The sequence below is a fragment of the Chrysochloris asiatica genome, unplaced genomic scaffold, assembly GCF_000296735.1.
Source record: "Chrysochloris asiatica unplaced genomic scaffold, ChrAsi1.0 scaffold00040, whole genome shotgun sequence".
Lineage (NCBI taxonomy): Eukaryota > Metazoa > Chordata > Mammalia > Afrosoricida > Chrysochloridae > Chrysochloris > Chrysochloris asiatica.
The window spans coordinates 16,928,983-16,954,861 of NW_006408558.1; the positions used below are offsets into that span (position 1 = coordinate 16,928,983).

Consider the following 25,879-nt stretch of genomic DNA (forward strand, 5'->3'; position numbering starts at 1 on the left):
AACAACAACAACAACATATGTATAATTTATAGGTTCAAAAATGCTCTCTTTGCTGTGTTCTTACAGTTGTTTTTTTATTTTGGGGAAATTATTTTAATCCAATTCTACTTAGTGAAACCACCTTTTATTTTTTGAAATCATGAAGCCATCAAAACATTTTTAAAATCGAAATTATTGATAACCTGAAGTGTAAAATGCCAAGGTTTTAAATATAATCAGTAGGCTGAATTTTTATAGAATGCCTAACACAAATACTTCTATACTTTGGATTGTCCTCCTCATTTGCCACAGTTCTGCTCTATTATTATTTTTCTAAATAGTAGCATTTTAATATTTGATAAGTATATTTGTGAACATCTCTCTCAACAGGAATAATGTCCACTTTATTACCATTTTTTATATTTTTCAGAATATACAAGTTTTTACCTATATATCTTATAATAAAAGAAAAAAAATATTTGAAAACAAACAAAAAAAAAGTGATTGTGTCAAGTCAGTCTTAACTCATATCAACCCTGTATAGGGCTTCTGTGGAGTGGCTAGTGGGTTCGAACCGCCAAACATACAGTCAGCAAGTCTCCTCAAAAGTGATCATGAACTTTAAAACAGGAAACCCAGGCATGAAACCAGGGGCAGGCCCTTTGAAATTACCCACGTCTCGTGCTCATGAGCCCGGCCATCCTATGAACAGTCGCTCTCTGCCCACGAGGGTCTCACCCATCCTGTGGGACACCAGAAGACACAGAGACCCACGCCCAGGGGAACACCACAGACTTGGGCCAGAACCTGGCCTTCGCTCCCTAGGGACACCACTTTGAGATTTCAACTCAAACACACACTGTGGTACAAGAGAAGAGCAGTTAACGTTTTAAAAAATTAAATTTATAAATATTTTCTCCACTGTACAAAGTTCTCCCCGACCCTGCCCACCCGATCACGATTCACATTTCTTATTTGTTTTTTAAATCCCAACTATATTTATTTCTGAAGTCATAAAATATATATTTTTTTCTTTGTTCATATTTAAACCTATTTACAGGGGTACTGAAAGGTCAGGACGAGTCTGTGCAGGGGGATGGCGGAGGTGGGAAGAGGTGGAAGTAACCCCTCTCGGTGATGGGTGAGGGCGGGCAGCTGTCTTCGGCGGACAGGTACTGGCTGTGGGGTGTGGGTGGGGGCGGGTAGGGGTCTGAGTCCGAGTTCAGGTCCAGGTAGTACTTGCTGGCCTTCCAGCGGCTGACACTGTAATCACTATCACATACATCGGTGCTGCAGGGCGTTGTCGGGGGCACCATGCCGCGGATGATGTACGGCCTGCAGGGACAGAGAAAGTGGGGACCACGCCCACGGGTGAGGGGATGCTGGCGGGGAGAGGCGTGTCTATTAGCAAACAGGAGTCCTGCAATAGGTTTTGCTGGGGACCCACCCAGGCTGAGCACCCTGTCTCTGCGCTTGACCATCGTCACCTGTACAGCAGGTGTGCCTGAAAATATATCAGCTCCAAGCCGGGGCCCTGGCCAGGACCGGAGTCCTCAGTCAAGGACCCAGGATGACTATCAGATGAGTAACCCAGGCCGCTGACTTAACCTCTCTGAACTCTAAGTTCTCCTGGATGAAACAGATGGTGAAACAGCACCCAGCTCACAGGAAGACGCTGTGGAAAATACTAGAGACTCGGCGCCGGACACAGGGAAGTCCTGGGTCATCAATGCCAACGCTGGGGCTGCATGGCAGGGCAGTCCCCTCTTGAGATGAAACATGGGCTCAGGGATATTCCCTTCTCCCCCTCACAATGACGGTGTCTCCCAGACAAAACCTAGAAATCCTACGTCAGAGTCTGGGACCGAGGCCGGGACAGAGGGATTCTGGGGGCAGGAAGGGACCCCAGTACTGGGAAGTGGGATGGTGCGGAGGGGGGTTAAGATGAGATCAAAGGCACAGGGTAGGACCTGAGATGAACAAGTCTGTCCAGCAGGGCTCTGACAATCATGGGGCCAGTAGCAGACAAGGAGCGGACCGTGACAGCCACAGTGAATAGTGGTTGTTGGCCATACCGCTGGGGTACTAGGGAGCCACTGCAGGCCCTTGAGCAGAGCAGTGATGCGTGAAGTGAAGATACACGTCTGTCTAGGACTTCTAACTGGGAGAGGACAGGATGGGAGAGAGAGACTGCGGCTGGACTGTGGAGTTCCTGAAAGTGGCCACTAGGAGGCAATGTAACCAGGTGGCCTCCACACAGACTCTACCTCCCAGCGCTGGGGTCCCTTCCTGCCGCCCACCACCTACTCCATCAGACTCAGGATCCTCTGGGAGAGGGGCCTCTGTGTGCCTGGGGGTGGGTGCTGTTGGCTATGACCACTGAGATAAAGGGTCGAGGCTCCCTGCATGCACCCAGACTCTGATCTGGCCCCATGACACAGACCAATTGTCTGAGACTCCACTTGTCAGCACTTCGAAACTACCAGCCATTCTGAGTTAGAAAGATGAGGCTTTCTGCTCCCATAAAGATTTACAGCCTCAGAAACCCTGTGCAGGCTGTCAGCATTCCTGAGTGCCCCCTCTCTACCTGGAGGGAGAGGTGGGCCTGGGAGCCTTGGAGGAGGCAGGGTCTGATCATACTAAGCAGCCCTCGGGGTGTCTCAGATTTAAACAACATGTTTTTGAGAATGGAGCAAGTGCCCATTGCCCTTCTGGCTCATTGCGCTCCCATGTGGTACGGAGGACAAATCCTCCACAGGGCTTCTGGCTCATGGCGCCCCCATGTGGTACGGAGGACAAATCCTCCACAGGGCTTCCTTGGCTGCCGTCCTAACGAAAGCAAAGTGCCAGGCCTTACTTCCGTGGTACTGCTGGGTGGGTTTGAACTGCCAACCTTTATGTTGGTTGTCAAGTGTATGATCTGCGCCACTTGGGGCCTTGGGCCTCAGATACGTCTAGGGCCCCCCACGTGCTGGGTGTCAGTCGGAGACCCTGAGAAGAAGTGTCCCTTGCCAGAGTCCCTGGGGTCCACACAACGCCGTTAGAGCCCAATCCTGTACCCCCACACATCAGCCTTCAGGACACCACGGGCCTGCCTGGCCATATGGGCGCGAACACCCCTGTGGTATAATTTAAGACCTACATCTGCCACCATCGTGTGCAGGTCCACAGATCACCCCACAAGTAAGAGCACCTGCTCAGAAGACACCAGCCCACTCAGCTCAATGGGAGGCAGCCAGGTGTGTTCAGGGTAAGGCAGCAGAGCCCAAGTGTACTGTCCCTCGGTTTGCCCACCTGTGGAATGGGTCCATCCTCTGGCCCAGGGCTGTAGTGGGGTTCTTACCTGTACGGTCTAGCAGTGGCAGGAATGTTTGAAGAGCAGAACATATCCATGTTATACAAGGAGGGGTCTGTGGCAGGGGACGGTGGTGGGTTCAGAATCTAGGGGAACAAAGAAGGGGTCACCCAGTGCTCCTTGGGAACTACCCACCCTTCCTCTGGGTTTTCCACCCTCCGTGTGGTATCTGTCCTGGACAGCCCAGCAGCCTGGCACCATGTTTCCCTTGACCGCTCCTCTGGAACAGTGTTGAGTTAGTGTCTCAGTCTCCTGGTACTGTTGAAACAGAAACACCAAGGGGGGTGGCTCTGACAAACAGAAATTTATTTTTTCAAAGTCCAGGAGGCTAGAAGTTTGAATTCCAGGAGCCGGCTCTAAGAGAAAGCTCTCTCTAGCTCGGGAAGGAGGGCCTTGTCTTTTTTCAGCTTCAGCTCCTGAGCGATCTTCATGCAACATGGCATCTCTCTTTCTCCATCCCTGCTGCCTCGCTTGTTGATTCACAGTCTTTTATATCTCAGAAGAGACTGACTCAAAACACACCCTACTTAACCCAAAGTGTGGTGGCTCTGTAAGATAAGCACTGGACAATGAACCACCAGAGAAAGGGGACGCTTTCTGCTCCTGCAAAGATTCAAAGCCCCAGAAACGCTATACAAGGTGGCCATGAGTTGGAACTGACTCGATGGCACTTAACAACAACAACAATCCAATGATTGGTGTTCTTATAAAAGAGGAGGTGATCCCCACTGAATAGTTTTCATCTTGTCTAGATGGGTCTGGTTAAAAGAAATGGGGATAAGATTCCTATGATTCAACAGTGAGTAATTGTTATCATGACTAATTCTGACTGTCACAAGTGTAAAGATAAAAGTTTTGTAACAAAAACAAGGAAGTGGTTAATCTTAAGGAGCGTAGTGGTTACGAATTGGGCTGCTAATCTCATGGGCAGCAGTTTGGAACGACCAGCTGTTCTGCGGGAAAAAGATGAGGCTTTCTGCTCCTGTAAAGATTTACAACCTTGGAAACCCTGTACAGGGTCGCTATGAGTCGGAATCAACTCCATGGCACATAACAACAGTAGTTAATGATACAGTCCAGAAACAAAGGACCCTAGGATCATCAAGGGAGAAGAACACAAGTGGAATGCGGGACCTTATCCAGAGAAGCAGCGACACCAGGGATGGAGGCAGAGATGGGGACATGGAAAGAGGGAGCAGCTGAGGACCTTAGATTCATGGGACGAGAGGGACTGGGAGCTGGCGGCCAGGAGGCAGACTTGCAGAATGTGCCCTTTGGTGGTCTGACTTATTATATATGCCTCAGTGTTTAAAAAGAAACAAAAATAGAGCTAAAATGAATCCAGAGAAATACTGTTAACTGATGGTACATAGAGGGGATTATAATCATTGTAAGGAAACGAGGTATATGATTTCTTGAATGTAAAACTGATGATTTAAAAAAAACCTGACAATCTGCCCTGTAACTTTCACTCAATTCACAATTAAAAAAAAAAAAAAAAAAAGAGGAGAGACCCAGAGGGACAGATGACACAGACTGGAGCAATGCAGTCCCCAGACACCGGGTAGACCAGATAGGCCCCTCCTGGGAGCCCACAGCACAGACGCGGCGGCCCCAGCGACACCCTAACTGTGCACATACAGCTTTTAAAAGCCTCAGCTAGTGCATTCCCATGGTCTTAAGCACCCCGCTCTGTGGTACTTGGATATGAGAGCCACAGGACAAGTACACCGGTGGGGCAGTAGGATGAGGCTGTGGGAGACAAGCAGGAGAAGCTTGGCGGGGACTGGGGGGGCAATGAGGAGAACAGTACTGTCCAGGTGGTCCCAAATGGGGAGCCCCAGAACACCAAAGGGGTTTAGACAGAAGTCCTGGGAAGCAGGTCAGAGCGAGAGTCCATCTCAGGTAGTTCTGTGTAGTCCTCAAATACCCACCCACAATGGACAAGGACTTCCCTTGTGGAAACAGAGGGAACCCAGTGGTGGGGGCCGGGAGCGAGCACATCTATCATTATGGGGGGAGTGTTGAAGACATGATCATTTTATCACTCCTGTGGCCCAATTTTCAGCCAAGCAGTAGATAGGTATGTAAGGGGGCCAACAACGGCACTAGTGAGGTACCCACACCACAGAATGTCCATTGTTGGAGATCAAAGGGCAGTACTGAATCAGGGAAAGGAAGAGGACCAGAAACAGGAAGCATAGGGAGGAAGTGATGTCACTGACCCGAAACAGACGGTATGATTGGTGGAAGGCAAAACTCATCAGCTGCTCTGTAAACCTTTACTCAGTTCACAATACAGTTTAAAAATAAAAGGAAGAGACGATGGTTTTAGAAATGCTGAGTTCACCAGGGGCCAGGATGACCCTGGCCGGACGCCGACGTCACTCACCGGTGGGTAGAGCGTGGCCTTGGTGCTGGAAGAGCTACTGGACGAGGCCCCAGTGACATGGTTCCGGTCATAGAGAGGCGCCCCGCCCCGGCTCCCCATCAGACTCATTGAGCTCATCATGGACTTGCTGCAAGAGATACCTGCAGGGGACGGAACAAGGTGGTCAGGGGGCTCCTGCTGTTCACCAAGCATCAGGGGCGGGCAGGAGAGACCTGTGAGACCCACAGCACACGACCCTCTAGTCCCTGCCAGTGTGAGCTCGGGGAGTCTTATCTGTAAACAGGTGGGGGAATGGTGGCCCCCCTAGAGGGTCTGGACACAGCCTGCTGAGACAGACAGGAGTGTGCCTGTCCTCACCACTGGGGGTTTCCAGAGTTCTCAGGAATCCCCACCTGCCCCGCTCCCACAAGAAGCAGGTGGCATGTGCATGTGGACATCAGGTCAACGTGAGGCAGTACTGGACGGGCACAGCCATGCATCTCTGAGAGGGGCTGCAGGAGAGAGGGAGCTGGGCTGTGTGGGTCCTGTGGGACCTCTGGCCTCAAGTGACCCTCTGGGACGCGATGGACCCCACCTTCTCAGATCTGATATGAAGGGGTAGGAGTTACCCTCCCGGTGCAAACCCTGGGGCACCTGCACGTGGAACCTGGTGGGTGGGCATTCCTGATGATCCAGGACCTGACCACAATGGAGGACAGGGCTCAGGATGAAGCTGCAGGCTCTAGGGGTGGCTCTGGAGAGAGGCCAGCTGACCCACGGTCATTTCGAGGGGGCATGAGGCTGTGAGGAAGACTCAGGATGTGAACCCTGACCAAACCTGAAATCAACATGCATTGAGCATCACTGGTGATTGGAGTGAGAAAGACGGAAACAAGGAGGAAGGATCCCTAGTTGGAAAATATGGCCCTGGTGCTAGAAATGATAGAATTTTGCAAGAACAACGACTTACTCGTTGCAAACACCTTTTTGAACAACATAAAAAGGCAACTGTTCACATGGACCTCGTCAGATGGAATACACAGGAATCAAACTTATTGTATCTGTGGGAAGAGACAGTGGAGGAGCTCAGTGTCATCAGACAGAACAAGACGCGCTGATGACTGTGAACCATCAATTCCTCATAGGCAAGTCCTGGCTGAAGTGGAAGGAAAAGAAAAAAAGTCCAGAAGAGCCAAAATACGACAGTGAACATAGCCTACCTGAATTCAGAGGTCATCTCAAGAACAGATGTGCTGCATTCGACACTAACAACTGAAGACCAGAAGAATTGTCAGATGACATCAAGAACATCATACAGGAAGAAAGCAAAAGGTCATTAGAAAGAAAAGACCAAACCTGATGTCAGAAGAGACTCTGAAACATGCAAGAAACGATGCCATCAAAGAGTTGAATTGAACATTTCAAAGGGCAGTTCAAGAAAACAAAGTCAAATATAATGAAATGTGCAAAGATCTGGAGTTAGAAAACCAAAAGGGAAGAACACACTCAGCATTTCTCAAGCTGAAAGAACTGAAGGATACATTCCAGCCTCCACTCACAATAATGAAGGAGCTTTGCTAGTGTGTGTAGTGGTTACAAGTTGGGCTACTAACCTCAGAGTCAGCAGTCTGAAACTACCAGTGGTTCTTGAGGAGGAAGATGAGGCTTTCTGCTCCCGTAAACACTTATAGCCTTGGAAACCCTATCCAGAAATGACCCCATGGCACACAACCATCATCGTCACTCTGGGCAAAATATTAGTGATGCAGAGATCATCAAAAGATGAAAAAGCTACAAAGCATCACTGTAACCAAAAGAAAAAGTCGATGTTCAACCATTTCAAGACGTAGTATGTGATCCAGATCCAATGGTATTAAAGGAAGAAGTCCACGCTGCCCTGAAGGTGTTGGTGGAAAAACAAGGCTCCCGGAATTGATGGAATACAGATTGAAACGCTTCAACACACTGGTACGGCACCGGAGGCACTCGCTCATCTAGGCCAAGAAATCTGAAAGGCAGCTAGCTACCTGGCCAACTGATTGGAACAGATCCTATTTGGGCCCATTCTACAGAAAGGTGACCCAAAAGAATGCAAAAATCATTGAATAATATCAGTATCACATAAAAGTAAAATTTTGCTGAAGAAAATTAAAAAAATGGTTGCAGCAGTTCATTGACAAGGAGCTGCCAGAAATTCAAGCTGGATTCAGAAGAGAACATGGAACCAGGGGTAGCATAGCTGATGTCAGATGGATCTTAGCTAAAAGCAGAGAACATCAGAAAGATGTTTACTTGTGCTTTATTGACTATGCAAAGGCATTTGACTATGTGGATCCTAACAAACTACGGATAACATTGGGAAGAATGTTCCAGAATACTTCATTTATGCTCATGAGGAACCTGCACATAGATCAAAAAGCGGTCATTCAAACACAACAAGGGGAAACTGAGTGGTTTAAAAATCAGGAAAGGTGTGCGACAGGGTTGCGTTCTTTCACCATACTTATTCAATCTGTATGTTGAACAAATAATTCGAGAAGCTGGATTACATGAAGTAGATAGGCATCAGAATTAAAGGAAGACTCATTAACAGCCTGAGATATGCAGATGGAACCACCTTGCTTGCTGGAAGCAAAGAGGACTTAAAATACTTAACTGATAAAGATCAAAGACTAGAGCCTTCAGAATGGATATCACAATGTTGTTGTTGTTAAGTGCTGTTGAATTGGTTCTGACTCATAGCCACCCAGTATAAGATTCCCAAGGGGTGGCTGGTGGGTTTGAACCACCAACCTTGTGGTTAGCAGTTCAGTGGTTACCCTATAGCACCACACATAACTCCATACCTCAACGTAAAGAAAACAAAATTCCTCACAACTGGACCAATAAATAGCATCATGATAAATGAAGACTGAAGTCCGCAGAGACTTCATTTTGCGTGGCTCCACAATCAAAACCATGGAAGCAGCAGTCAAGAGATCAGACGAAATATTGCATTAGGCAAATCTGCTGCACAAGACCTCTTAAAAATGTTCAAGAGCCAAGATGTCAGTTTGAGGACTAAGGTGCACCTGACCCAAGCCATGGTATCTCAGTAGCCTCATATGCACGTGAAAGTTGGACAATAAATAAGACAGCTGAACAATTGATTCACTTGAATGATGATTTCTGCAAAGAATACTCAAAGTACCAGAAGCCCAAACAAATCTGTGTTGGAAAAGTGGATGGCAAGATTTCACCTCTTGTTCTTTGGACATGTAGACAGGAGGGTGAAGTGGAGGGTCAGTGAGAAAGAAGACCCCCAATGAGACGGACTAACATAGTGACAGCAATAATGGTCTCAAACCATAAGGATGGTGCCGAATCAAACCACGTTTTGTCCTGTCGTGCGTAGGGTCACTATGAGTCAGAACCAAGTGGACGGACAGACCTAACACCAACACCAACAGGACATGAGACACTGAAGGTCAAGTCCAAGGAGAGTCTCCCACACCTCCAGTACCACAGGCCTCCGTGTTGAGAAGCATTCTGATGCCAGATGTAGGTTCACCAGGAAAGCCCAAGTGCTGTGATCCACTAATGAGGTCTGCCACATGGGCAAGCAACAGCATCCCAGATCCACCAACTGGCTCTCCTGCCTGGAACCCCCACTTCTGCCCATGGCCCCCCACCCATTCCAGTTCCTCACCTGTGAAGGGACCATGCTGAGGGCCTCCGGGGGCTATGAAGTTGAGGGGCACATGAGGGGTCCCGCTGACGTACTCATGCGGGAAGGGCCCACTGGCCCCGGCGTAGCGCTGACACACGATGCGCTGGCACACGAAATAGACGCCGCCCATGACAAAGAGAGAGAGGATGATGCCAATGACTGGCCCGATGGCACTGCTGTGGGCCGGCGTGTCGTCCGCTGGTGGTTTGGTGATTTCTGTCCAGGAGGATGACAGCGTGAGCCTCTACGGGGGCTGGGGAGTTGTGTGTGTCCCAGTGATGGGGGTGGGGAGTGGAAGGGGCAGTATGCTGGGCTGGGGGCAGCAGTCACCTAGTACCACTGACCTGCTGCAACCCCCCTATATGGATTACCCGCCCCCCCCCACTTCCTGGTGGTCTCTAGCATCGCCCCTAAAACAACCAGCCCTGCCAAAGCCCCCTCCTTTATTCAGGGGCTGGACACGTGCACCAGACTCCCCCATCTTGGCCTGGTAAGGCCCACCTCTTTTACCTAAAGGAACTGGGCAAGTGGGCTACGGGCTGAGCCCAGACTGTAGAGATGACTAGCTGTGGGGGTCTCTGAGCCCACCCAGCAGTGAACTTTGCCTGTGGTGGTGGCTGGGTGTGATGATGGGGGTACTTTAGAATTAGCAGGCTTGCAAAGGCCCCCTATCCTGCCAGCCCGCCACAGAGGGCCAAAGTCCTCGTTGGTCCAAATGGGGGTACCAAGTCATGCATGACCCATATCCCTCAATGCTGGCTCAGGTGACTGGGTGGCTATACCCCTGACCCAGGGGAACTCAGAGGAGACACCGTCAACCTGGAGCTGTCCCCATAAGGGCGCAGGCCCAGACCACCCCCTTTCACTGCTATCTGGGCTAGGCCTGAGGGTCCAGACCCAGGTGGACTTCAGAAGTGCCCAGGTGCCCCTGGGGACGCCCTTTGTCTCCTCTCCCTGTGGTCAGTGTGCTCAGTCAGGGTCCTCGGTGTGAAAGAGTAACCATGTCCCCAGACACATTCATATTTCCTGTCTCACCCGAAGAGCCCTGGCCTTCAAGAAGTGTTCCCTGATGGCCCTCAGTCCCTGGCCCCTAAGGGGCAAGCAGTGTATGTCTGTGTCTGCACATGTGCCCGTGTGTCTACATGCATCTATGTCTGCCTGTCTGTCTATATAATGTATGTCTCTGTGTGTTGACGTGTTTGTATGTGTGTATATGTGTGTGTGTCTGTCTATACGTCTGTGTGTCCGCATGTGGGTGCACACAACCTCTCCAGCTGACTGCAGGCTGACAGGGCGGGAGCACAGACCTCTCAGGGCCAGTCCTGCTGTCCGACGATGCTGCAGATTCCAAGTCAGAGCAGGACACTTGGCACTCAGGCCCCGCCTGGCCCACATCGGGGTCCTGCCTCTGTGCCTCTGTCCCCAACCTGGGAAAACCCGGCCCAGCCTCCCCCTGCCCACTCACCACACAGGAGCTCGTCCGAGCCGTCCATACAGTCAGGGAAGGAGTCACACTGTTGTTTGATAAGCACACACTGACCACTGGCACAGCGGAACTGGCTGGGCAGGCAGACGGCTGCAACAGAGGCCGCCCGCTCAGAGGGGTGGAGCACCCCAGGGACCCCAGCCCCCAGTACAAGGGGTCGGGGTGGTCCAGACAGCACCACCTCATAGATCCCTGTGTAGGCTGGCATGCCATCCCTCAACCAGGGCTGATCTACGGCTAGCAGGGAGCAGGAGCTATCTGTAGCACAGTCTCTGCCCCCAAGCAGAGGGCACCAACAACAGGAAGGTGTCTGGTCCTTCTATGCACCCTGCTTGGGCCTCACCCCAAAACCAGAGACAAAGGCTGATTATCTTCCTCGTGATGGGCTGATTGCTTTAGAGTACTGAAGGAAAGCATTCCATAGTCAGAAACACACGTAGGGAAGGGTGGATTCTATTCCAGACTCAAACCAGCTACTGTCAAGAGGACTGCAAGCCAAGTAGTACTCCACAGAGTTTTCAAGGCTGTGCCCTTTCAGAAGCAGGTCATCAGGCCTGTCTCCTGAGGTGCCTCTGGGTGGGTTTGAACCATCAACCTTTTGGGTAGAAGTAGAGTGCTTAACTGTTAGCATCACCCGGGGATTCCTGGCTCCCAAGCAGGCTGCACCTCCGCTCATGTACAGCAGAGGGCAGCAGACATGCTCTATACAGGCCAAACTTCAGGTTTGGTTCAAGACAAAAATTGGGGGTGTTTTTGGTTTCCCAGTACATCTAAAAGTAATCTGTCGTCTACAAAGCATGCAATGGCATGATGAAAAAGTCTGACATGTTGTGAGAATGACCACAACGAGCACAGACACACGGAGTGAACACACATTGTCGGAACACGGTGCATAAGCCTGCTGGAAGGAGACTGGCCACTAACTTTCCATTTATAAAAAACACAGTATGTCTGTCTGTTACAGTGGTTGTGGTTGTGGTTGTTAAGCACTGTTGAGTTGGTTTTGACTCATAGCGACTCTGTAGAGGGTTTCCAAGGAGCAGCTGGTGGGTTTGAATCACTGACCTTTTGTTAGCAGCCCAGTGCTTGGTTGTTATTGTTGTTCTGTGCCATCGAGTCAGTTCAGACCCATAGTGACACTGTATAGTGTCTCCAAGGAGCGACCGATGAGCTTGAACCGCCGACTTGTGGTTCAAACAACTTTGCATTCTAGCGCATTAACCCACAGTGCCACACCAGGACTCATTTAGCAAGAGACCATGTGGCCATCAAAACCCGAAACTGTAACTGTCTGGTTTTCACAGGCACACCTGAACAGAGTCTTGGTAGGATCAACACTAGATTGCTAACCACAAGGTCGGCACTTCAAACCCACCAGCTGCTCCCTCTTCACATACCCTATTCAGGGTCATTAGGAATCAGAACCAACCTGACGGCACTTAACAACGCACTTTTAAGCAACAGCAGCCATTGTTGTTGTTGTTAAGTGCCGTCAAGTCGGTTCCGACTCATAGCGACCCTGTAGAGGGTTTCCGAGGGTGTAAATCTTTACGGGAGTAGAAAACCTCATCTTTCTCCCGCGGAGCGGCTGGTAGTTTCGAACCGCTAACCTTAAGGTTCGCAGCCCGATTCGTAACCACTACGCTACCAGAGCTCCTTAACAGCAGCCATAGCAAAGTGTAAAAAGTGAGCATGATAGTGTTTCAATAAAACTTTATAAACAAAAGTAGGCAGTGGGCCAGATTTGGGCTGTGGGTCATCATTTGACAGCTCCCGGTCTAACCCCAAACCCACTACAGTCTACTGGATTCTGATGCATAGCAACCCTTTCAAGGTAGAGTAGAACCGCTCCCCAGGGTTACCGAGACTACAGATCTGTACGGGGGCAGGCAGCCTCATCACTCTCCCATGGAGAAGCTAAGAGGTTTAAACTACCAACTTTTAAATTACCAGCGAAAAACTTAGCCCACTGTGCCACCAGGGATGCAGCCTTCATCAAATCCTCCAAGGGGTAAGTGAGCTGGAAAACCTGAACAACTGCACCCTCACAGAAACATCTGGGGACGTGACTGTCCAGCCCTCCTCTTTGAACTGGTCACTCATCATGAATGGAGTTGGTGTAGGTGACAAGATGACATCAGCTGGGCCCTGTGGCTTTGGGAAAGGCAGCAAGAGGGACCCTGGTAGCAGCTCGCTGGCAGTCAGGGGGTCGGGGTACTGAAACATACACGTGACAGACAACCAACCAACCAGGTCATTTATAAAATGGGACTCAAGCGTTAACCCGGAAGTTATACATGGACCTTTCCAAAAGTATTTGGAAGAATGCCATTATCTTTTCATATTTTTTCATGAACTTTATGACGCTCCCTCATCCGTTTCACTGTCAAAGCCTAAGAGTGGGTCCAGGATTTCCAAACAAATCTCTTGAGAACATTCCAGGTTCAGTTGTTTGGTAAGAACCACCTAGGGGTCAGTTACTACTGGTTGGATTTCTGTAAACCTCTGGTCCTGAGGAAGATACGGCAAGAGTGTTCTCATGTCTGTCTTCAAACCAAACCAATGTCAGCAGTTCAAACCCACCAGCTGCTCCTCAGAAACCCTACACAGGGTTGCTCTGAGTTGGCATCAACTCAATGTCACTTAACAACTGCTAACTGAAAAGGACCCTTGGTATAGCACAGTGAGTTAGGTGCTGGGTTGCTAACTGTTAGATCAGCAGTTCAGATCTACCAGCAGCTCACAGGAGATGAGGCTTTTTCTGTTCCTGTAAAGATTTACAGCCTTGGAAACCTTGTACAGGGTCACCTTGCGTTGAAACTGATTTGATAGCACACAAACGCCATCACAACCACTGCTGATTGCAAAGTTGGTGGTTCAAAACCACCAATGACTCCTCAGAAGCCCTCTACAATGTCGCTTCACAGCACTTAACAACAGGAACAAGCTGACAAGGATCTGATGAGGTTTCCCGTGGATAAAGGTCTTACAAGCGTGCTGATGACGTGGCAGTCTGACACTCAGGGTAACCAAAAAGTGGGCAGTTCGAACCCCTCCAGAGGCTCCCTGGGAGAAAACTTGGCAATCTGCTCCCATGAGGATGACTATGGGCCAGTTCTACTATGTCACACGAGGTCACCGTGAGCTGGAATCAACTCTACAGTAGGCAGCAGCAGCAACAGAAGTTTAGGACCGGCCAGCTGGACCCTGCGCAGGGACGGGGATGAGGACGGGGTGGGCGCTCACCGTCACAGTCAGCCTCGTCCGAGCGGTCCTGGCAGTCCGCCTCGCCGTCACAGCGCAGGCTCAGGTCCACGCACTGGCCACGCTCACAGGGGAACTGGGCAGCGGAGCACACGGGACAGCCTTCCTCGTCACTCTGGTCGTCACACTCGGGGAAGCCGTCACAACGCCATGCCGCGGGGATGCAATCGATCTCGCCCGTGGCGCATGCGAACTGATCGGGGGAGCAGGTGGGGGGCTCTGGGTGGGGACAGAGAGCAGTGTCACCCCAACAACAGAAGCACGCACAAATTGGTGTCTCTGTCCTGCTCCGGTTCGGCACGCAATGAAGGCAGGGGATGAGGCAACACAAGACGGGAGAAGACGTGAATATGCTTTTCTAACCCTGGAGGGCGAAGGGACAGACTGCGAACCTGAACTCAACGCCAAGGAGAAAAGCTGAGGATTTCGCTTGTCTGGACAGGTGGGAGGGCCCTTCTCTGGGTCTCAGTCTCCATAGGCACCATGAGGGTACTGGACAAAGGACCCAGATTTGTCCCTCTTGGTTGGACTGGACTGTGAGGCTCACCTGTGTGTGAGCTTCCACTGCACCCCACAGTGAACAGGGTGTCAGAGCAGAAGACCCATACTCCCATGTACTTGTGGAGGCTAGAGTGGAGGGCCCAGGACTCAGACACGAGGTTCTGCAACTAGAAGGTGAGGGGCAATGGGACAGTGTGGGGTTAGAGAGACCCAGGAAATAACAAATGGGTAAAAGAAATCTGGAGAGAAACGGACTATTTTGTACACAGAAAAATGAAGACAACTTATCAAAATGGGTAGGGTGCAGCAAAAGCAGTGCTCTGAGGGAAAATCATAGCATTCAGTGCATGGACTAGGAAAGAACAGACCATCAGCTTTGGTAAACTGATGCCACAGGGGCCATGACTGGGCAGGCAGAGAACCAGCTCCTTGTCCAAGGTCACACCTACCGCCACAGGTCAGGAGGTTCTGCAGGAGCACGAGGTGAACTGGGCAGGAGCATCGTGGTGTGCCGTCGCCCTTGGCGATGCAGATGTGAGAGCAGCCGCCATTGTCCCGGGCACATGGGTGGGCCGCTGCAGAGAAGGAATGAGGGAGGGGACTCAGGCTCTGGCTCTGTGGGGGCTGCAGTCTGGGGGTGGAGGGGACAAGGGCCAGATAAGCGCTCACAAGAGCCGGCATTCCCTGTGTGCCAGGCACCCACACATGACCCTCCAGCTAATGGCAGGATGGCAGTCCACAAAGGATGCTTCTATTCACATCCCCATGTTAGAGAGAACACAGAACACACAAACACTTAAGGAACCTGCCCAGCTTCATACACCAGCCTGTCTGTGCCAGGCTCCGCTGTGCCAGCAACCCCCGACTGCCCACCTGAATTTCTGCCTCTCATTGTATGGTGGTGATTTCAGGAGCTACCAAGTTGGTTGCAACTCAACAGTGACCCTACGTACAAAAGAACAAAACGTTGCCCAGTACTACACCATCCTCACTGCTGCTGCTATATCTGAGCTCATGGCCACAATTATCGTGTGAATCCAGCTCACTGAAGGCTTCCTCTTTTTCATCGACCCTCTGTTTTATCAAGTAAGATGTCTTTCTCCAGGGACTAGTCCCTACCGACCACGTGTTCAAAGTACATGAGACAAAACCTCACCATCTTCACTTCTCAGGAGCATTTTGGCTGTCCTTCTTCAAAGACAGATTTGTTCATTCTTCCAGCAGTCTGTGGTATATTCTTCACCAACACCAAGACACAAAGATAACAATTTGCTGGTCTTCCTTACTGTCCAGATTCCGCATGCATATGAAGCAAGTGGAAATACCATGGCTTAAGTCAGAAGCACCTTAGTCCACAAACTGACATCTTTGCTTTCTAACACATTAAAGAGATCTTTTAGAGCAGACTTGCCCAATCCAATACATGAGCTGATTTCTTGACTGCTGCTTCCATGAGCATTGATTGTGGATCCAAATAAAATGAAATCCTTCACATCAACCTTTTCTTCATTTATCATGACATATACCAGTCCAGGAGTGAGGATTTTTGTTTTCTTTACATCGCGGTGCAACCCATACGGAAGGCTGTGGTCTCTGATCTTTATCAGTAAGAATGTTAAGTCCACTTAAAATGGACTTTTTAAAGGTTGTATCATTTGCATATCACAGGTTGTTAATGAGTCTTCCTCCAATCCTGATGCCACAGGCTTTTTTATATAATCTAGCTTCTCGGATTATTTGCTCAGCATACAGATTGAATAAGTAAGGAGAAAAAATAAACCCTGATACACACACGTCTTGACTTTAAGCCATCCAGTGTCCCCTTGTCCTCTTTGAACAACTGCCTCTTGGTCTATGTACAGGTTCCTCATGAGCACAATTAAGTGTGCTGGGATACCCATTCTTCCATAGCTTGTCAGGATCCACACAGCAAATGCCTTTGCAGAGTCAAGGAAACAGGTAACTATACACACGGGCAGTAAAGCTGCAAAGGCACCGGAAGGACTCAGCATTTATCTAATTCATCTGATGCGGCATTAACACCTGCACGCCCAGCAGCAGGGAGGACAGGCTGACACACCCACAGGTGAGAAGGAATGACATACTCTGTCATCCACCCCCCAATGAAAACAGCAGGATCTCTGCTCACCCACAAGGATGAAGTGTTTTTAAAATGGCAAAAGTCATGGTTTGGCACAGAGTCAGCAAATGTTTCCTGTAGTGAAGCCCGATGATGGACAGTTTTGCCTTTTGTGGTCAGTCCACTTCACAGCTATTCAAGTCTGCTAGCTGGAGCCCCAATGCAGCTGGACAGGAGCAAGGCTGTGTCCTAATAAAACTTTATTTACAAAGCATACAACGGACTGTATTTGGCCCAGGGGCCATATAGTATGTTAGCCCTGGTTCAGAGGCTAGCTCCGGGAGCTTACAGGAAGGCAGGTGGGGCCCACGTTCAAATAAGCACCTCTGGGTGTCTTCTGCCTTCACTAAGACCAAGGAGCTTCTCCATGTCATTTATGGGACACTCCAGTGTCATGCCCTGTCCCTGCTCAAGGACTATGTTCCTGGCATCCCTGTTCCCTCAGCAACAAGTTTCCTGTCAACAGCAGCAGGCCTGGACGTGGGCAGGTTCAACGTCCACCGCTTTGATCATCGTCAGCAATCCTGCAAGTCTGTGACCCACAGGAGTCTGTGTCTCCACTGAGGATGGTGCTGGGAGCCATGAAAGTGTGGACATCCTAACCTCTGTCCACAAAGTAGCCCAAAGCTATTGATCCAGCAGATCCACGTGTCTAGGGCAGAGACAGAGACAGATAGACAGAGAGAGATACACAAAGGGAGAGAGAGCGAGAGACAAAGAAAAAGACAAAAAGAGAGACAGACAGATAAAAAAGGAGACAGAGAGACAAGCAAAGAAAGAGACAGAAAGAAGTGAGTCACAGAGACAAAGAGGGACACACAGACAAAGAAAAAGAGAGAGACAGAGAGCCAGACATAGATAAAGTGAGGCTGAGGTGCAGAGGGTTCGGCTGTGGCAGCACAGAGTGGCCGAGGTCAGCAGAGTCCTGACCATCCCAAGTCCCTGTGCTTCCTCTCCGACCAACCCCCAGTGCTGTGACGGTGATGGGCGTCACACAGTAACAACGCCCCTCCACAGCTAAAGGGGTCTGCAGCTGTAATTAAGGGCAGCTGACTTTGGGTTCACCCCAAGAGAAGAGCCTCAGACAGAGTGCTTCCCCCACAGAGGACGAGGACAGAGCAGTGGGCATGTGGGAGAGAAGGGGGTCCCGTGGCACCAGTTCCAGGTCAACAGCCCATACCCCACCTGCACAAGGGGCCCTTCAGTCTTCACCTTTGCTTGGGTTGTGTGAGCCCCGGAGCAAACCCTGTGACCCAAAGCCATCGGATGAGGAGTTCCCAGCTGCCAAGTCTGTGGACCTTTGTAACACAGCAACAGAAAGTGGACACACACGCCTCTGGGGACATCTGGACATCTTGCTAAACCTCAATGAGCAATGTCCAGTGATGGAGGAATGGCTGGTCACGTAGCCTCAAGCCCACCTATCCTGAGGTTGGATGGGTCGTGGTACCCATAGGACCCACCTATCTTCCTGCAGGGACAGGACTGGGCAGGGGCTGAGCTCTGAGCCCACTCTCCCCACCCAGGCTGCCCCCCAACCCTCAGGAACTCCACTCACACCTTCTGCTGCTCCCATCCCATCCTGCCTGCCCCCTAGCTTGTCCTCCTGGCACGGCTTGAACATCCCCACATCCTACCTGCGACCCACCCCATCCCTCCCACCAACACATCACTGCCCCTCACGGCTTTTCCACACAGAGAGCCAGCCCCCACATGCTTCACCCTGCTACCCAGCCTGCCCACTCCCCACCCCACCCATACACAAAGTTGGCCCCCACTGCCCATACCCCTGCTGCCTCCACCCACCCCGCCCCTCCACGTACAGAACTCCTCGGTGCTGACTTCCTCTACGGCATGGATGCTGGTGAGGTGGGCGATGCGTCCCTGCACACGTGTCCGCTGCTCTCCGCTGCTCTTGTCCACTCGCTCGATCATTTGCTGCTGCCGGTCGGCCCAGTAGAGGTGGCGGCCCAGCACAGCCAGGCCCACGGGCTGCACAATGTTGGCATCCTCTAGGGTCAGGCGGTTGGCTCCTGAGAAGACAAGGGTCCACAATGATGTCAACTGACCGCTGGAGCTCACCCACTGGGTGTGCTCTGGAAACAGAGAGGGTAAAAGAGGGTGCTGCGGATGGAGTCTCTGGAAGCAGGCAGATCTGAGGACAAGCTCTGGACGTCTAGACCCCGCATAGACTGTCCATCCAGCCACTGTGTCTGCCCCTTCCTTTCACAAAAGAGTAGAAGCCATGCAGACCCATGCACCCTCAAGGCACCAGCCTTCCTGCTGGGATGATTCCCCCACCCCTCATACAGAGGCTTCTCTAACAGAGTTCCGTCTGCTGTGCTGTGTGACCCTGAGCAGCTTGCTTACCCTCTCTGAGTCTCATCTGTGCATCTGTAATGTTGGCCTCACTCAGGGCCTAACCCCGTGAGGGTTATGCTCCAAGCCTTCTATATGTTCCCCAAAGGCAGGTATTGCTCCAAAGGGGAAATCGAGCTCTGAGCATCCACCTCTCCTACCCAAGGTGTTCCAGCAGTGGAGTTGGGATTCGAACTCAGGGTCACCAAGCCCCAGAACTGTGTCTGATGGCAGCCCGACATGACTAAAGAGGCAGAATGGGGCGATTCCTGGAAGGTGAGGCGTGGGCGCCACACAAGTACCTGACAGGTCACAGCTCTCGAGACGCTTCAGGTCTGCGTCCACCCAGAAGAGCTTGCCCAGGGCGTTGTCCACCACGAGGGCCACGGGACGGATGAGGCCCGTGGTGAAGAGGACCTCACGCTCAGTCCCATCCAGGGCTGCACGCTCGATCTTGGCGGTGTGGTCCTGCATATTGGTGAAGTACAGGTACCTGCGGGCAGGAGGAACAAGGACTGAGCTTCCAGAACCATCCAGCAGCGACACCGTGCAAGCCTCTCAGAGCTGCTTCAGGGCATCATTAGACTCTAACACAGCCACCAGGAAGCCCAAGGACTTCCGCTCTGAGCCCTCCGCAGGCCAAACGGAGTCTCTGAGAATCCACCTCCCCTGCCCAAGGGGGCCTAGCAGTGGAGTTGGGACTTGAACTTGGGGCTGCCAAATCCCAGAACCTGTTTCTCTTCTATTGGCCTCTGCTCAAGGCTTGTTACTTAGGACCCCAGGGAGCCCCCGCTAGATATGGGTTGCATTTGAATTTGAACTAGGCAGTTATGGGGCTTGACTGGAGACTCTTAGACATATCACAGACTCCTACTGGGTGGTGTTATGTGCCGTCAGGTGGATGGGACTCTGAAGGAACCTAGAGAGCAGACTAGAATGGCCCTATGGGGTTTCCAAGACCCTCAACCTTACAGAAACAGACTGCCACATCTTATTTCCATGGAGCAGCTGATGGGTTCGAATCACTGATCTATCAGTGTACACTAACCATGACACCACCTGCGTTCCTCCTGGGACTCTTAACCCAAAATATGAGACCACAGCTGTCAGGTTGGTTCTGACTCACAGTGACCCCATAGAGCAAGAACAGAACTGCTAGTGGTTTCCCAGGCGGCCATCTTTAGGGATGCAGAGCGGCTGATGTGTTTGAACTGGTATCTTTCAGTAATGCTTAACCAATTGCGTCACCAGGGCTCCTGAGAGGTATGTTATTGAAGGACTCATGTCATGCTGGGCCTTTAGCTGGGTTCCTGGGGTACAGAAGACGCCAGCCCATTCTTCTCACCCCCAAACCTTCGAGCACGGGTTGTACGTGTGTTTCATGTTAGGTTCCCTCATGCTCTGGTGGCATTCTATTTAGGACCCTCTAGTCTATCATGCAGTCCTGGTGTGGCGCTGTGGGTTAATGAACCAGACTGTAAGCCATTTGACCTGCAAGGTCGGCAGTTCGAGCTCACCAGCTGCTCCTCAGAAACCCTATACAGGGTCGCTATGGGTCAGAATTGACTCGATGGCACTTAACAACAACAACAGTCTATCAGCACATCCTTGGAGCCCTCACCCCATCACACACCCTGAGGACCAAGAGTTGGGAGCGGCAGAGATCAGCACAGACTGAATTGATCACCTTTACACTGTAAGTGTAAAGCGAGATACCAGCTGGGCTGCCATGGAAGAACTCAGGCATAGGGTTCGTGTTTTGATGGGGATTGGGTAAAACCGGTAAGTTGAGAGTTCACATCTGACCGCTGTTGTTCTGCCAAGATATTCTTACACGTCTCAGGACAAGCTAGGCTGCCCTTCTGTTGTGGACAACTGTGCCCCCGAAACACAATGGGGCTTCAGAATGTTCGTGAAAAAAAATTCCACTATCTTTCAATTCCAGTTTTCCATGAACTTTTGGAAGCCCCCTCATACGTGTTGTAAATCATAACCTTATACTTGAGGTAGTGCATCCTGAGGACACAGTCGTCAAGCACTTGGCTGTTAACCAAGAGGTCAGCAGTTTGAACCCACCAGTTGCACCATCTGAGAGAAAGACTTAGCAACCACCCATCATGAAGATACCCGTAGTTCAACTGTGTCCTATAGGGGTCGCTGTGAGTTGGAACAGATTTGACAGAGCAGGTACACTTCAGGAACTCATCCCATTTTGGGAAAAGGGTTTTCTGTGTTATGTAATGAGGACATTATCCCTGGGCTGTAGTTTAAGCCAATCACCTTTGAGATATGAGGAAAATTAGGCACCCAGGGGTGCCAGGTTTTCTGACAGGTGGAACTAAAGGTAAGCTCCTTCAGGCTGAGGCTTATGGAGGAGTGCGTGTCCTTTGGGTGTTTCTTGTCAGTGCTAAAGGAACCACAGAGAGGTAGGCACGGACAGGTAGAGGCTGCCCTGACTGAAGAACTGAGTCCTAAGCATCCCTAAGCCTGAATTGTGAGTGTGGTCTGTGAGTTCTGTGTGGTCACTGTAATGGATTATCAAACCCAGCGAGAAGCAGAAAGTGCCATGGGAGGGACACTTGGTGTCCGTATTGGTAAAGGAGGGAAGGGAGGGAAGGCGTGCCCTTAGCTTCATAGGAATAAGCTCATGAGTCTGACTCTCCTTCCCGTTACTGAAATCACAGGTGGTAAGATGCCACCCACATGCCCTTCCTACAGGGTGGAAACCCCTCCAGATTGTGAGAGCGTGGCATTTACTGAGGGGTCACCTGGTGGGCATGGGGACTCGCACACCAGGCCTCCTACCCTCGCTCTGAGTTGACAACAATGGCCCTGGGCTTGTCCCGGTCGCCGCGGAGCACCACGCCCAGGGCCTCGCCGCTCAGTCGGTGGACATTGATGGTGTTGGTGGCCTCGCATGTCCAGAACAGTGTCCGGCTGTAGATGTCGATGCTGAGATCATGGGGTTGTCGGTCTGGGTTCTGGCTCTGACCCGGAGAGGTCAACAGGAAGGGCTGTAAGAGAAGAAAGCACAGCCCAGCTATCAGAGGGCCCGCAGGTCCCACCCCCACTGGAAACACAGAAAAGAACAAATGTGGCGATGGTGTGGGGGCATTGGGGCCCTTGTGCATTGCTGCTGGGAATGCCAAATGTTGCAGTTGCTGTGGAAACTAGCTTGTCAGTTCCTTAAAAAGTTAAATATACAACCACTGGCCATTGTTGTTGTTGCGTGCTGTCCAGTCGGTTCGGACTCATTGTTGTTGTTGTTGTATAGTGATCCTTTATAAAGGGTTCCTGAGGCTATACATCTTTGTGGAAGCAGAAAGCCTCATCTTTCCGCTGGTGGGCCAAACTGTTGACCTTGTGGTTCGCAGACCAGTGCTCATTCTGTGGACCCAGCACTTCCACTCCTGGGTACAATGTACCCAAGAGCACTGAAAGTGAGGATCGTACACAAATGTGTTCACCATGTTGACAGCAGCAGTATTGTCAATTACCAATGCTGGAAGCAACCCACACATCCAGGAATGAATGAAAGCACACACTACACATTGTGCATACTTATGGTCTAAATGAGGAGGCACAACATTCTAATGTAAGCTATCACAGGGATAAACAAAAGACGTTATGCTGAGTGAAGTGAGTCAGACAAAAAGGGACAGACACTATACAACCCCACTGACAGGAAATATCCAGAATTGGCCAATGCACAGACAAAAACAGATAAACTGGTGTGGTGCTATAAGATAAGCATGTCCTGGTGTGGTGCTGTGGGTTAATGCACCAGACTACAAAGCCGTTTGAACTGCAAAGTCGGTGGTTCAAGCTCACCAGTCACTCCTCAGAAATCCTATACAGGGTCGCTATGGGACAGAACCAACTCAATGGCACTTAATAACAATAAGATAAGCACTGGATTGCAAATCATAAGGTTGGTGGCTCAAACCCATCAGCTGTTCTTGCAAACCCTATACAGGGTTGCTATGAGTCGGAACCTACTTGACGGCACTTTAGAACAAAGGGGGCGGTGGGGGTGGGGAGAGACACCCACTTGCTGCTCTCTCTTCCTGCACCTGACTCATCATCTTCTGACCCCCAGTTCTGCCTTCTGACCTGTCGATCTTGGGTTCATCACCTCTTGCAACCACAAGAAGCCTCCAGCTAGACACCTGGCCCATGGATCTCCAACCTGCCAGACTCTACAATCGTGTGAGCGATTCCCTTTAAATATCTCTCTCTACATAAACTGTTGTTGGTGTTAAGTGCCGTCAAGTTGGTTCCAACTCATGGTGACCCTGTATAGGGTTTTTGAGGAGCAGCTGGTGAGTTGGAACCGGCCACTTTGCGGTTCAAACCAACCTTGTGGTTGAGAGCTTGTCAAAGAGTACCACCACAGGATTACATTTATGTACACACAGGCCTCACTGGCCCCAAGACAAAGGGCTCCTGTAAGTTAACTCCTATTTCGGGGTCCCACAAGACAGTCAGTTCCCAAGGCGGGTGCTCCATGTTCTCAGTCTGTCCCTGTGGCCACACAGAAGTCAGTGGCAACACACAGTTTAAATCCACCAACCGCTCCTCAGAAACCCTACACAGGGTCATTATGAGTTGGAACCAGCAGCTCTACTCCAGAACATGGAAACTTGGCCACACACTAACTGCAGATGAGCATGGGATAGCCCTAGATGAAGACAAATTGAAGATTCTTTCTTTTCTGTTTCCAATTCCTTTTGCAGGTAACAACGTGCACATCCCCAAAGAGAAGGGAGAATAAAATTTCTTGGCTGGCTAGTCTCATAAAACCTGAGACCCAGCTGGCTTTAACATCAACAATAAGGTGTAGGGGGATATAAAGTTTCATCAACCCCACGGACCATCTCTCTCACCAGCTCCAAACCTAAATCAAGTGGATAGTCAATCACATGCAGAGCATCTCTCAGCTGGGGGTGGGGGTGGGGGGGCAAGTGCAGCCAGACCACAGCAGGGCCCACCATCAGAAGGAGCTCAGGAAGACAGTCTTCCAAAAGGAACAGGGGGCCAGAAGCTGTTCTAAGAAGTTTGTTCTTCAAAGGAAAAGAATGCTTCTTGGGGGAAGCAATTTGTACCAGTTACTTTCTCTGCAGGGAGCCACCATCCACCAATTAGCACCTTCTCAGTCTTCACAGGGTGACTTCCATGTGTGACTGACATTCAGTGCCACCATCTCCACTCTGCTCCCAGAGGGAGGGGCCACCCACACAAGAGACTCCACAGGCACATCCAGGAACCAAGGACCCAGACCCTAGAAACCCCCAATTCTGACTCACTGACTTTAAGATGGTGCCTGAGGAAGTCTTTTGTTAATGAGATGTCTGGCTGGGAGGGACATGAGAGCTACTATATAGTGTGTCCTGGATTGAGCTCTGTCATTCCCCCACCCCCCAAAAATGTTTCAGCTTGGTGTGACCATGACTCTCAGCGGTGTGGTAGTTATGTGACGACCCCCCACCCCATGATGTGACCTGAAGTGATAAACTAATAAGAGTGGGCTGTTGGTAGTGCCCTTGAGTTGGTTCTGACCCATAGTGACCCTGTACAGAGTTTCCAAGGAGCGGCTGGTGGATTTGAACTCCGGTGCTTATCCTACGGTGCCACACCAGGACTGCACTTCTCTTAATCCCACCAGGACCCTGATCTGATGTCAGGGAGATGCCCAAGGGTATGGTCTGCAACCCCTCAAGAGGTAAAAGGAGAGAGAAATGAGCAGAGAGAGGGGGACCCAGTGCCACCCAGAAGGAGAGCCAGACGTGGAGTATGCCCTTTGGACCTGGGGTCCCTGCACTGGGAAGTCCCTAGATCCAAGACACATGGAGAGCTCCAAGGGATGCTGGGCCTACAGCGGCTGAAAGGAGACAAGACCTTCTCCTCTGAGAGAATCCATTTGTTTACTAAAGTCCTCCACGTACGGTGTTTCTGTGATCACCACATGAGAGAACTAAGACACAGAGACCCTGGGATCCCGGGAAAAGCTCTCTGGATGGTGTGCCGATATGGACAAGCCCACGTGTTGACAGGGGGAGGGCTCTGGCAGTGGCGCGTGAGCCCAGCACGGCTCTGTGCTCTGCACTCAGCTGCCCAGTCACAGCAAGACGGGGAGACTGAGAATCCACTCCCTTGTGTTCTGACCCAGCTGTACAGGCCTGCAGAGTCCTTTCAATCGCCTCGTATGAAACCTGGACAATGAATACGGAAGACTGAGGAAGAATTAATGCCTGTGGATTATAGTGTTGGTGAAGAATGATAAATATACCACGGACTACCACAGGGATGAACAAATCTGTCTCAGAAAAAGTGCAGCCAGAATGCTCCTTAGAAGCAGAGACAGTAAGACTTTGTCTCATGTACTTCAAACATGTCATCAGAAGGGACTGGTTCCCGGAAAAGGGCATCATGCTTAGTCCAATAGATGTTGTTAGGTGCCATCGAGTCGGTACTGACTCATTGTGACCCTATGCACAGCAGAATGAAACACTGCCCGATCCTGGGCCAACCTCACTACGGTTGTCATGCTTGAGTCCATCGATGCTGCCACTTGGCCATTCCATCTCTCTGGGGGTCTTCCTCTTTTTCTCTGACCCTCCACCTCACCAAATATGATATCCTTCTCCAGCGACTGGTCCCTCCTGACAATATGTCCAAAGTATGAGAGATGAAGTTTGGCCATCTTGGCCTCCAAG

At 50.8% G+C, this 25,879-nt stretch overlaps 1 protein-coding gene across 1 annotated transcript in view; it reads right to left on the minus strand.

Moving 5' to 3' along the window:
- Window positions 1–865: 865 nt before the first annotated feature.
- Window positions 866–25,879, minus strand: part of LRP5 (low density lipoprotein receptor-related protein 5) — an 84,539-nt gene continuing 59,525 nt past the window's right edge. Inside the window, exons 13-22 of the mRNA XM_006860833.1 lie at window positions 21,969–22,177; window positions 19,466–19,656; window positions 18,629–18,838; window positions 15,115–15,240; window positions 14,147–14,383; window positions 10,880–10,990; window positions 9,394–9,630; window positions 5,727–5,866; window positions 3,323–3,420; window positions 866–1,314 (exon numbers count right to left, since the gene is read on the minus strand). Of these exons, the coding sequence (XP_006860895.1) occupies window positions 1,053–1,314; window positions 3,323–3,420; window positions 5,727–5,866; window positions 9,394–9,630; window positions 10,880–10,990; window positions 14,147–14,383; window positions 15,115–15,240; window positions 18,629–18,838; window positions 19,466–19,656; window positions 21,969–22,177 (1,821 nt within the window). The 3' untranslated portion in view covers window positions 866–1,052. The remainder of the gene's footprint in view (window positions 1,315–3,322; window positions 3,421–5,726; window positions 5,867–9,393; window positions 9,631–10,879; window positions 10,991–14,146; window positions 14,384–15,114; window positions 15,241–18,628; window positions 18,839–19,465; window positions 19,657–21,968; window positions 22,178–25,879) is intronic.